Below are 13,660 nucleotides of genomic sequence, written 5' to 3'. Positions count from 1 at the left end.
AACGAGTTTATTCATTACGTGTGATCAGGTGATTGGTTTACCTAATCACGTGATAAGGTGCCCCCGTTAACTACCCCGTTAAACATTATGGGAATTGTTAAGGGTGCCCAATTAAGGTGTCGTGTCACGGTGTCACATAATCACCCAGTCAATATTGTTAACGAGATACAAAAAATGCTTGATAACTTCGTCATTTCTAATCCGATTTGCCTCATGTTTTCAGATCATATGCAACATTTGATAATCTACCGTCTCTGAAAAAATTAGGCGTTCAGCATGTTCATAGAAAACAATATAGGTGTTTTAATATTGAATGGGCGTGGTCTAAAATATTCGAATTTTCAAATTTTGACGACGGAATCCTCGAACCAGTAAGTACAGTATGCCATCTGCAAAGCAACAGCTCTCAAATATAAAACACGGCGGAGCTATTAAGGCCAACGTATGGGTACTGACTTTTGGCCCACCCTGTACATCTAACAAACATACTATTAAATCTTATCAAAGACCATTTGACTCTGTAGGAGAGCCTTTAGGGTAGACCATCATGAATATCACATATTTCCTGTTCAAACGCTGCCCGACCCATAATGTCGGTGGGGTGCCGTACGTGGGGTGCCCCGTGCCGTACAGATATTTAGTAAGGCTACCGCAAACCATGCACTAGTTGTTCCTACCAGCACACAATGTTGCACAGTACAATTAAAATTAAAAATTTAACGTTCCACGTTAGATGTTAAAAGAAAGCCGACGTGAAATGTAGTGCACCACGTCTGACGTCATTAAAATTAAATTAACAAGAAATGCGGCCGCTTTTCTTTTGTGCCTTGTGGATGGCCGCTCAATTTCCCGATCCGTGATGGCGTATTTATCATATTCCATACAACCTGAGGACGGCCCAGTCAGGACGGCCCTGTTTATATAAACATGCAAATATGGCGAAGTGACATGCCGACTGCCGAGCGGCGCCCAGTTAATATAATTCTATATCCACCAGCGTGCGCTTTTTCGCATAGCGGGCTCTCACCAGCCCGCTGTCAAAGGGCCCGATATCTCTACAGCCCGCTCATGATATAGCCCGCTAACAAGTGACATTTAATTTGACCAGTAGCAATATAGCCCGGAGTTCTCTAAAATATTTTCAGTTTCTGTATCGTCTCCATGTGAAATTCCATAAGACAACAACTTACAAGTTACTTAGAACTATAGTTGAAACCGGTTTAATTCATTAACGATGAATTCAATTGTAATAATCGTACAGTGAGCTAATTGGTGTAGTTTCTGTTTCTAAATTCCCACGGCAATATGCAGTGGATGTAAAGAATGTATCAACTGTACACTCTGAGCTCACCCTATCGGACGCTATATCAGTTGTCACGCAGTTTGCCATGATTGGCTCATAATTAACACGTGACACTGACACACTGTTACTATGGTTACCAAATTCGTGGAGACGTCCAGACTAAATTCTAAGCCGGTGATCTCTATTATAGTATCGATAATTGTTTTGTGTTTACCATTTCAGTTGTGTTTACCATTTTCATTTCACTAGTTCAGTCGATAAATCTTGAAATGTAGGCCGAAATTTTACGTGTTATTCTATTGTGTTCCCGAAAGATATTTTGCCCTGTTTTTGTTTTGAAACTGCCATTTAAATTGATGTTATGAATTTGATCTTTAACTTTCATATTAAATGTCCATGATCAGACTGTGATCTCGAGCTCTCTGGGTTACTACTTTTAAGTGTACAGCCACTCAGTAGCTGCTACAGAAACTGTAGTAACTGGTTACCCGGGTAACCCTGGTTACCCGGGTAACTGACATGATAATGACAACTAACTTGGTAGTAGAGGGCTCTGTGGCGACTGGTGGTGCTTGTTCTGGTTTCAGGCAGGGAGAGAGGTAGAGAAGTAGAGAGGGAGAGAAAGAGAGGGAGAGGAGGAGAGAGGGAGAGGAGGAGATAGGGAGAGAGTGAGTGAGGGATAGAGGGATAGAGGGAGAGAGGGAGAGAGGGAGAGAAGGAGAGAGGGAGAGAGGCCTATATTTTGATCGTTTACATTAAAATATGTACCTGAAACAATGAGCTGAAACATTGTTTGATAGCAGCCGGTTTTTCGTTCTATAGTCAGTCATTTTGGCCTGTTTTACATGTCTTAAACCAAAAGCAACATGATTTTTTCGTAACTTTTCTGAAATCTTGTACATTAATTTGCTGTGATTGTTGCAAACTGAAGCTTCGTGATAAACGCCCGCTGATGGATATACACGATATCATTCCTCGCCTCGAGGGCGGAACTATCGTATTAGAAACATGTTGAAAGTAAAAGTGAAACTAAATTAAAAACGGATCTCTTGAAGAAACTAAAGTAAAAACTAATATCTGTAAGAAAAAGCTCACGCTGGTGGATATAATCCACATCACCTCGACCCGCGGGCGGAAAAATCGTATAGCACTCGGGCCCGATGGGCCCTCCGTGCTATACGAAAATATGTCCTCCTCGGGCTAGCGCCCTCGGGGACATATGAAATATTGCACGCGCGTGCGCGTGCAATATTTTGTTCCGCCCGCGAGTCTCCGGTGATATGTATATATATTGAATTTGAAAATCGTGTATACTTCGCCTGATGAGAAGAGGGGGTACTCGTCATCCGACCAGATTTATTAGTCAACAGATCATCCATGTTGACCCTGCTTTCAACAAATCCAATCCAGTAAATTATTGCAAACAGTTTTTACGTTTTGGAACATGGAACGTTCTATCTCTTGTCAGCTCATCTACACAGCTCTACCAACTTAGTCAAAACATTGATCAGTACAGATTGGATCTTTTGGGGATCACCGAGACTCACATGCCTGGATCTGGCACCACTCTACTGGACAATGGCAGTCTACTCATCCATTCCGGTAGAGTCGACGGGATCAAGAGACAGGGAGTCGGTCTCAGTCTTTCAAAACGAATCAGAAACTCCCTGATATCGTTCACTCCCACATCGGAGCGGGTTTTAACAGCTAGGCTGCATAGTAAGCAAATCAACATCTCTGTTGTTGTGGCCTATGCTCCAACTGAGGGTGCAGAGGAGAGTGAGAAAGATAAGTTTTATAGGACACTCACAGATACATTTGATGGGCTACCTCGTCACGATATCAAGTTACTGCTCGGCGATTTTAATGCAAAAGTAACATCAGGCAGATATGGAAGTGAAGCGGTCATCGGTGGGGAATCACTCCATAGCTCATCAAATGACAACGGGACAAGACATGTGGATTTCTGTGCGACGAACCAGCTTGTCATCGGGGGAACTCTCTTCGAGCACAAGAACATTCACAAGGGAACATGGCGGTCCCCCAACGGGCTCACCGTCAATCAGATAGATCATATCTGCATTGGAAAGCGGTTTCGTCAGTCACTTTTTGATGTTAGGGTATGTCGCGGGGCAGACATCGGCTCCGATCATTATCTGGTTCTAGGACTGCTGAAAATCAAACTTCAGTCAGTGACAAAGATCAACGCCAACAGGCCCAATGTGCCTGCCATTGAGCGCCTGAGGGATAGTACTACGGTTACAGAGTACAATGTGGCTCTTCAAAACCGATTTGCAAGTCTGGATAGTGAGGTCGACCTCGAGGATATGTGGCGTAATCTCAGTCAGACCGTCACTGAGGTCTCACTGGAGGTACTAGGCAAAAGACCCCGGAAGGCAAAGGAGCAACACCTGTCACGGAAAACAAAGGATTTATTGATTCAGCGGGCACAGTTTAAGCGCAAAGACCCAAACTCGGACGCTAACAGGTCAGAGTATTCTAAACTTAATAAGTTAGTCAAGAAAAGCAGCAAGCTAGACGACAATAACTGGGCAGTTAGAGTAGCTACTGATCTTGAGGAAGCAGCGAGCAAAGGTCAGCAGCGTGAGGTATGGGCAAAGATCAAGAAGATCTCTGGTAAGAACAAGAAGCCTCAAGCATCTTGTGTCCGGGACAAGGACGGTAGGAAGATCACGGATCCCCAACAGCAGAGGGATAGGTGGAAGGAGCACTTTACTGAACTTCTGAACCCTCCATTATCAAGTGTCGACCTTGCCGACCTTGATACAGTACCACTCCAACCACACTTTGACTCTCTCTCTTGTTCGGATGGACCACCCACCAGAGACGAGATAAGTTATTCCCTGACAAAGCTTAAGAACAACAAAAGCCCAGGAGTGGACGGGATAACTAACGAGCAACTGAAGTATGGTGCGAGTGCTCTAGTTGATCAACTAGAGTGTCTATTCAAGAAAGTGTGGGAAGAAGAGACTGTTCCTGAAGATTGGTTAAAGGGTGTAATCATTGTTATTGGGAAGAAAGGAGACACTTCAGTCTGCGGGAACAACAGAGGGATCACCTTAAGGTCTACAGCATCAAAGCTTTTTCAGATGATTCTTCTTAAGCGGTTACATGCTGGTATGGAGTGTCTTCTCAGGGAGAATCAGTGCGGATTTAGACAGAACCGCTCATGTATTGATCAGATTTATTCTCTCCGAACTATTATTCATAACTGTCTTGAGTTTAACATTCCTCTTTACATTAATTTTGTCGATTTCAAGGCAGCGTTCGATTCTATCAGAAGGGACTTTATTTGGTGCAGTATGAGACACTATGGGCTGCCTGAAAAATATGTCAGAATATTTCAGTCATTTTTTGGGGGTACCATGAGTGCCGTGAGGGTTAATGGGGAGCTGACAGACTGGTTTGATGTTAACTCAGGCACAGGTCAGGGTGACATTCAAGCACCTCCTGTCTTTAATTTCTGCCTAAACTTTTCTGCATTTCTGGCTGAGACCAACAAGATCATCAGTCAAGGCGCAGTGTTGCAGAAAGAGATGAAGACGGTCGAGGAAAAGGTCATTCTGGACACCGACTATGCTGATGACATGGCTATTATGGACAACTCAGGGGAAGGCCTACAGGAGTCAACTGATCTATTAGTTCATTACAGCTCCTACGCTGGGCTCAGACTAAATGCAAAGAAGACCCAATGCATGGCTGTAAGCAAGTGCGCCTCCCAGCGACCTTTCATCAAGGATGATTGTATTGAACTGTCGGTTGAGGGTGAACCCGTCGAGCAGGTTAGTAACTTTGTCTACCTGGGTGCAACTATCAGTGGGGATGGGACAATCAACAGAGACCTGGATGTCCGTATTCAGAAGGCTAATGGCGCCTTTCATCAGCTCTGGAACATTTGGAATAGCAGAACTATAAAGACTCCAACCAAGATCAGGATCTATAGGGCTGCTGTCCTCACCATCTTATTGTATGGAGCTGAAGTCTGGAACACCACCAAAAAGCAGATGAAACGCTTCGAGGTTTTCCATCAAACCTCCTTGAGAAGGATCCTTAGGATTAAATGGTTCTTTCATGTGACCAACGAAGAAGTTCTTAGGAGGGCTGGCATCAAGTCTGTTGAGACTTTCATCAGTGCTGCCAGGCTACGTTGGTATGGACATGTAGTTAGAATGCCAGACTCTAGGCTACCGAGGTTTCTGTTGAACTGGAAGCCAAATTATGGAAAGAGGTCAAGGGGCAGACCCCGTAAGAACTGGAAGTCCTGCGTACTCGAAGATGCTGCTAAGTTTACAGGTGTTGAAAACATCGACAACAACACAACAGAAGCTTTGGCTACCAACCGAGTACAGTGGAGACATATGTTACGCCGCCAACGCGATGTGTGTGATGCAGGCCACTCCAACGACTAGGAGGAGACCTTACCATGTATGTATGTATGTATGTATACTTCTATGTAACCATATGTTTATTGTTTATGCAACCTGACACGGATCTGTGCAAAATAGTAATAGACAATAGTAATACTAACTCAAAATAATAATAATATGCTATCAATTAGTGCCTAGTGGGATACGTACATGATGAAATTAATAATGTACTTGGTTGGTTCAGCGCCGCGCGCCAACAATTATGTAATTCAGATTATCACGCAAAATAACTTTGCGCAGATAGTCACGTGGGCGATAACAGTGCTCGCAGGCACGTACGCACGCACGCACGCACGCACGCACGCTCGCAGGCACGCTCGCAAAGCTACCATATACAAAAAAAACCTCGATCGCTAACCCTTGTCCTTGACTCTTTTGTGCCTTCGGCACGAGTCATGGATCGGGAAAAAATAAATCCTCTCCAAATCCAATAATATAGCATTTTATTAATTTCCTGGACAATATCCAATATCCTCAAACCAAAATTGGATGTACACGGTGGAAGCTAATAATACGTTAAATTGTACGGTTCTGATGATCTATTATGTAATTATTCGGTGTGTAGTTGCGAGAGCCAACTCACTGACAGTTCAATGTTCAATTAATGATCTGTTTACCGTTTAATGTATCGTTCTGAAGGTTAATGTTATTGAGCTGGTAACACTAACACTAACATTGCGCATTCTCTGATGTCTGAGTTTGTATTTGTAAGGTATTCATTGTCGGGCCGGGTATTTTACATTTTGATTTACTCCACAGTGAGTGTTAAGGCATGTTCCATTTAGAAAAGTAGCCTTCGTTCGATAACGGCGAACCTGTGCGTTCAAGTTGTAAATACAAAAATTAAACTACTTTTGAGCTTTTAAAATCCTATTTTTGACTCGACAAAAAAAGATAAATCACTGGGTACATATTACTTTGCGGGTGATCAGATTTTAAAGTTGGAATTTATAAAATCCAACCGTGGTTTCATAGGAATTTTTTTCAAGCTAAGGAAGTTGTCACAATATGGCTAGAAGGTCATCGATCGTTGAACTAGGTTCTAGGGTCATGGCACTTGCTCTTGGAGACAAAAAAAAAGTTCGAATGAAATCAAATGAAGAATCTGAAAATCCACGGACAGGACTTTTAACCGATCGAACTACCAAGTCCAAGGACCATTCTAAATTTAAAGTAAACATGCTGAAAATAGCGGTTTTATCAAGCTGATAATTGGTATACCTTGGCCGATCTGCTGAAGCAGTGAGTCATTTATGATCACACGATAGATCGTGGACCACAAATACTCCTGACCAACTGAATTAATGCGCGGCTTTAACGTCCGATTAAAGATAAATACTTTTCGATCGATTAAAATATATTAGAAAAATGCCTGGGCGATCTTTTTAAATTTAATATTCAAAACTGATCAACGACATAAATGCTAAATGCTGTGCAGTATAACTATAGTTATACGACTTAAGAGTCGTTCGCATATCACGTAATCAGCCGAGCGGGGGTATCGAAATGATTACACTAGTGTAATTTTGATACAATAGCCAAAGCCATGTGTAAAACTGATAACGATAATTGCATTTTCCAGTTGTGAAGTTCGTGCTTATTTATGATTTAGGTAATCAAAGTAATTGGAGAAAAGTAACACCGTTTATAGAATACAGCAAAGATTATAATCTTTTATATTTCAGTTAGAGTTCTTCAAGATGACAGACAAGGGTTTACTGCTGACGAAGATCCTAGAGCTGTATCCAGTGAAGGCAGAGTACGTGAGGGCTATTCTGGACAGCCACAAGATAGATGAAGATGGCAGTATCAAAGCGGTAAGATAATTTAAAAAATACTGTTAGTTGACATCTATAATATCTGTCATAGATCGGCCATCCTATTTTAAAGGAAATAGCCATTATAATCTATATTAGCATAATCAAGAAAAGCAATGACACGATTTTACAAAAATTAAATTCCCCAAAAAGATATACTAAAGACGTTGAATTTGAAGCGTGAACGTCAAATATCTAATATAATTTGAATTTTGATAAGATTGGTTTTAGTTTTGGTAAACTGGGGGTGAACTCGTTTATTTCCAGACTGAACTGCTAGAGTTTTTTAAGACACTGTATGTAGATGATGCCCTACGAAACGACGATACGATCAATATCAACAAACTGAGATCTGAGGTTAGAAAATAGAATAATAATCTTACTTGTAGTTATATGAATGTACGGATTAGAAATGGGAATTATGAAAATAATTCAATTTAATAGGCCAACTGTTAAGTATAGAGCTTAAAGTTTAAACCTTCTGAAATTTCCATGCAATAACAAAATGCACCATGTCAGGTAGAAGCATTCGAACTACAGATAAAGAACAACGACAACAGGATCAAGATATCAGATCTGGCACTGCTGCTGCCACAAAAGGAACGGCTCTTCCTAAAGTTCATCAGCTTCTGTAGAAAGCAGATCACTAGCGTAGAGTTCTTCGAACTGCTCCTCAAGTTAGTAGCTTTGTTTAATGATAATACATAATAATTAGATTATCGATAATGTTTCTCAAGTTCATTTAGGGACAGTTTAAATAGGTACGTTTTTAGAAGCTGAAGAGCTTTACAAGATTCCAGAGATTGAGCTGATGCAAGATAGTAAAAAGAAGGCGTACATCTTATTTTGTAATAAGTACGGATTTGAAGGTTATCTACTATATATCCTGTTTCAAGAGCATCAGCTGTTCAATTCAATTAAACTGATTTTAATCCCCCTGAATTGTAAAATCTGACCCCGACAAGGTACGCTACTGACAAGTCAGGAAAGATCTCCCAAGATGCCCTCTACAAGATGGTGAAGGACTTTGCAGATGAGATAGGGGCACCAGAGGATCACTGCAATGACTGTGTCAGATACATACTCGCTCTGTTCAACGCTGATGACGATTCTACTTTGGACATATTTGTGAGTACTAAAATTTGTAATTCCGAATCAACCTTGAATTTTTTGTCTCACGTCGTGATCCTCATCGTCAGTCCCTGACACGATGTGGCCACGCAGCGGGCCCATGCTTTTAATGAGACCACGTTCTTAAGTTATCAATATGCCCAATTTGTTCCATTCAGAAATTCAAGATTTTCCACTTTTGCTCAGGATTTCCCGCGGTTATTCAATATCGAAGGAAACTTCCTGAAGAAACTGAAACCTCATGGACGGTTCTCAGCGGTTGATTTCGATAATATCATCAAACATTACGACAGAGATACTAATGGGACTATTGATGCTGGTAAGCAGTAAGGAACATTTAACTTGCACAATCACACAATGGCCTAATTTTAATTATGAATATGATGAGAGCTAAAACTTAAAGAGATATCAACACGATTGAAATGAAATTGGGATAATTTTAACTGAAACTCTGTTCACTAACTTAAGGGGGGGGGGGGGGGGGTTCACCCTGATTTTCTTGTGAAACTTGGTTTTGAGATAGCAGTTGACCAACAAACTAGGACCAGTGACCGAACTTTTGAGCTAGTGGTCCCTTAAACTCGTTTATGAATTTTCATCAAGATTGGACAAAAAATGACTGAGTTATGAGCCAAAAACCATTTTTTTTAAAGGCCTAACTCAAAATTCCAATAAAAAACTTAAGGTCGAAATGCGATTCTACGTTGATTCTGAAAATGTCATGTAAAAATATTAAAACCCTATTGAGTTGATCTATTGTTTTGAGCGAAATCAGTGTTTGCAAATATCGCAAACTGAGATATGGACGATTTTGTTTATTTTTTGCGATTATTTGGACACAGAATCCACAGTTAGGTAGATACAGAGTTGACCATTGTTAATGATCTGGCCCGGCGCGCGCTACTTTAGTAGAGGCTCTTACGGGCAAAAAGGCGTGTTTTCTGCTACGAGTTTAGAGACCTAACCGCTAATTGGACACAATAGTATGATGTCTAAGGATCGATAACATGTTAAGAAGTATAGATTTGGCCTTATTAGTCACGTGCTATACCAATGCGCGTTTTAAACTTTGACAGTCTATTACTCTAAGGCAAATAGAGAAATTATATTCATATTTTGTCAGCAATAAGATCACATCATTTTCTATTTGGTGTGAAAATATGAGCTAGAACGGACATAATTTCGCTGAGTTATAGCTGTTTGAAATTTATGATGAACGCGCGGGTGCCGATTGATAACAACTAAATGCTTTTGCGCGTAGTGCGCGTCGAAAATTTGGCAAAAACGCTTGCGGAGTGACAATATTCAAACTTCGATAAAGTATATGAAGTGGGTACTTCTCAGAAAGGAAAAATTTAGGCAAACACGATGTGACTATTTTTGAGTTGATTTAATACAACTGCAAAAAAATAATTCAAACTTCAAGCAAAAAAGTCAAAATTTTTACCACTTTTTTGGATTTTTACCTCAAAAAAATAGAGGGATTTGTTTTATTTTTATACCATCTTGTGCGGCTGTCTTTTAGCTATATCCATGCAAGTTTTGCCGATATGCCAACAAAATTAACTTGCTCAAAATATCAAAAAAACATGGTTTTTTGGCCCAAAAATCGGTTTTTTGCGATTTTAACCAAGAAAAATCAGTCCAATCATCTTGAAACTACTTTTAATCGTTTCTACGGTAAAAATACGTCTAGTAAGGTGTATCTGGGGTCCCTAGCGTATCGAGCAGACAATGCCCGTAAGAGCCTCTACTACTTTGTAGCACTTGCCATCGGGCCAACATTTCGAGAAGAAAGCGGCGCGCGCTACTTCGAAGAAATTTAGACGAGTAACATCCGTCAAGATACAGAGCTGATAATTAAAGAAAATGTGTAGTATAGGCTTACCTTCCATATATAAAGTTGGTTTCATTCAAAAATATTGATATTTGACTAATTTATGGGCCAAAACCTTGTCATACGTTGTATGACCCGCCGCGCACGAGTGCGCGGCTCCCCCTGTATCGTCGAAACACTATAGTGAAGCGACCGTGGGGGTCACCACGTGATACAACCAAAACCGATCAAATTTGGTGCGTATGCTAGGAGGTGCACCATAAAAATAAACTTGCTCGGATTTAAAAAATTTTTGTACCATTGTTTTCTAGAGACTGTGAGAATTTTCACAATACCAAATTTGTCATACCTTTTTGGAAAGATCAGTGAGTTTTGCCTAGGTGCCATATTTGATGGTGCGCGGCTTTTGGAGCAAAATTAGCTGTAAAAGTCGCGTAATTTGACCAAATTTGACCAAATTCGTTGATTTTTGTCGCATTATTTGGATATATCTTCAGTTCCTTGAATGAGATCATTCTGAAAATTGGTGACGACCTTCCAATAGGGCTTTTACAACTGTCCGAAAAATTTGGTGGATATCGGAGTTGATATAGTGATCAAAATGGAGCAAAATACGCTGCTTTTAGCTGTAACATAATGTTTGATGGTTGGATATGCTTTAAACTTTTCGGACACATTTCTATGCCCAAATATGATCATATGGTTTTTGGCTCATAGTCATAACTTAGTCATTTTTTTCCTAAAATCTGGTTTTTGGGCATGTTCAGGGTATTTGTTGTAGGTTTACAACCTACCAGGACGCGCGCCGAGTTGGACTCGTCGACGGTCCAATATATGGAACAGATATTTTACGAGTATCACCCGTTAAGGTATTTGGCTAAATTGGGCCTAATTTGGACCAAATATGGGCGTGGCTGCCCCGCGGGCACCGTTTGGCGGTTGGGGTCCGGGACCCCTCAAAAGTTCGGTCACCGGTCCTAGTTTGTTGGTCAACTGCTATCTCGAGACCAAGTTTCACAAAAAATTCAGGGTGAACCCCCGCTTAAACCCTGCTGTAACTGAAATCCTGTTCATCATCACTAATAGTAATAACTTTAAACTTGTCCATTGTTCATGGATTAACCCGGAGCGCGCTACTTCGTAGCGTAGCACTTGCCTCTGGCTATTTCGAGAAGAAAGCGGCGAATAACATCCGGCCGTCAACTCTATACCCTCCCAAGGTGGGGAACTGATGGCGCTCATAGCAGATGTGCTGGAATACGCTGACATCAGGGTAAACGGAGAGCTACTCTTCGAAATGGTGGATGCAGCTCTCGAGCTCTGCGAGAAGACAAACCTCCAAAAGTTGGGGACTGAGGACCTGAAAATCATTCTCACACAGCTGCCAAAACAGAGGATGGGGTAGTTAGGAACTGTAGTTTTAGCTCATCAGAACGCCCCGGGTTCAGGAATAGGTAGAGAGTTTGTTAAAATCAGTGCTCTGGAGGACAAACAACGACACCAGAAGAATTTGCTTGGTAAATTTTGAATTAAGAAAAGATGCTGATTGCATCCGAAGGTGATTACGGCTTGGGTCTGGTTATATGAGTGAAGTTTACCGATTATTATGGTAGAAATTTTGTCATCGCTCAAAACACGAGTCTATTTTACGAAATGTGAAGAATGTTTATGTACAGGAATTGCTAACAACTGTTATTTGTTATTTAACAATTTAGTTATTGACTACTGAGTGAGTCCATGTTTGACTACAATAATTATATTATTTTCCTTTCTTCTGATATCGAAAATGTGTTTAAGAAGAGGGCTTTTTGAGAAATGTTTACAGCTTAAGTAGGGGGTGCACCATAAAAATAAACTTGCTCGGATTTTAAAAATTTTTGTACCATTGTTTTCTAGAGACTGTGAGAATTTTCACAATACCAAATTTGTCATACCTTTTTAAAAAGATCAGTGAGTTTCGCCTAGGTGCCATATTTGATGGTGCGCGGCTTTTGGAGCAAAATTAGCTGTAAAAGTCGCGTAATTTGACCAAATTTGACAAAATTCGTTGATTTTTGTCGTATTATTTGGATATATCTTCAGTTCCTTGAATGAGATCATTCTGAAAATTGGCGACGACCTTCCAATAGGGCTTTCACAACTGTCCGAAAAATTTGGTGGATATCGGAGTTGATATAGTGATCAAAATGGGGCAAAATACGCTGCTTTTAGCTGTAACATAATGTCTGATGGTTGGATATGCTTTAAACTTTTCGGACACTTTCCTTAATTGTAAGTCTATGAGTAAGCTGACTAATTTTTGTTGCTGTCGGAGGTCGGGAAGGATACGTAATATCTATTTGTTTGAAGAAAATTGTGCTGGCCGAAATTAGCGCTAAAAAACCATCCTACAGTCAGCACGCACGGCTCACTGTCGATGGCGCAGTACCTAGCTTAAGCCAATGAGGTACACGATAATCTCATAAACAATAATATCACTTCTGATATCGAAAATATGTTTAAAAAGTCAGCAATTGCCCTATCGAGCATTGCATCGATGTCAGGAACTTGGAAAATATTTACATTTTAATGGCTCTGGTTAGCTTATTTTGATAACGTTTCAGGACATCAAAAAACTATAATCCGTTTATTCATTTTATTTTGCACAATAACTTTTTCGAGATAAGGAAGCCAGACCATGTTCAATTGACATTTCCCAATTTAATTGTATTTTTTGTTTTAATTTTGTTATAGTACAGTTTTCTTTGTGATTTAGGTAAATTTAACACATCAAAACGGAAAACTTTGATTAGAAACTAAAACCTGCGTCCAATAAGTATTGATTGGGGACTGGCTCGTAGAACCAGACAATGTTTACTCAAAATATAAGCATATAAATTATACAAGAATAAGGTTCAAAGAAAAAAGGACAAAGTAGGACAATTATCCCTGCATAATCTGTACAGTTTGAGAAATTGATTTCGAAATTGCAAAAAAAGAAGAATCAGCCGATTTTCATATTAGTCAGCAGTATTCAGCCACATATTGAGCTATCGGAGCAATGTCTATAAATATAATTAATCATAAAATTAATTATTTAATTAATTAATTTTAACGGCTTAGTGGCTCAGTTGGTAACGGCTTA

General features: G+C 40.3%; 1 protein-coding gene across 3 annotated transcripts in view; it reads left to right on the top strand.

The window, feature by feature from the left end:
• Nucleotides 1-13,266, top strand: part of LOC134822777 (calbindin-like) — a 31,735-nt gene extending 18,469 nt beyond the window's left edge. For all 3 annotated transcript variants that reach the window (XM_063834029.1, XM_063834031.1, XM_063834032.1), the window contains 6 exons: nt 7,437-7,568; nt 7,836-7,925; nt 8,088-8,245; nt 8,534-8,696; nt 8,886-9,018; nt 11,757-13,266. In XM_063834029.1, coding sequence (XP_063690099.1) covers nt 7,437-7,568; nt 7,836-7,925; nt 8,088-8,245; nt 8,534-8,696; nt 8,886-9,018; nt 11,757-11,941 — 861 coding nt within the window. In that variant the 3' untranslated portion in view covers nt 11,942-13,266. The remainder of the gene's footprint in view (nt 1-7,436; nt 7,569-7,835; nt 7,926-8,087; nt 8,246-8,533; nt 8,697-8,885; nt 9,019-11,756) is intronic.
• The last annotated feature ends 394 nt before the right edge of the window (nt 13,267-13,660 follow it).

This window comes from Bolinopsis microptera, chromosome 11, assembly GCF_026151205.1.
Source record: "Bolinopsis microptera isolate Bmic1 chromosome 11, MBARI_Bmic_1.0, whole genome shotgun sequence".
In the NCBI taxonomy this organism is placed as follows: domain Eukaryota; kingdom Metazoa; phylum Ctenophora; class Tentaculata; order Lobata; family Bolinopsidae; genus Bolinopsis; species Bolinopsis microptera.
This window is presented reverse-complemented; position numbering and strand designations above follow the sequence as displayed.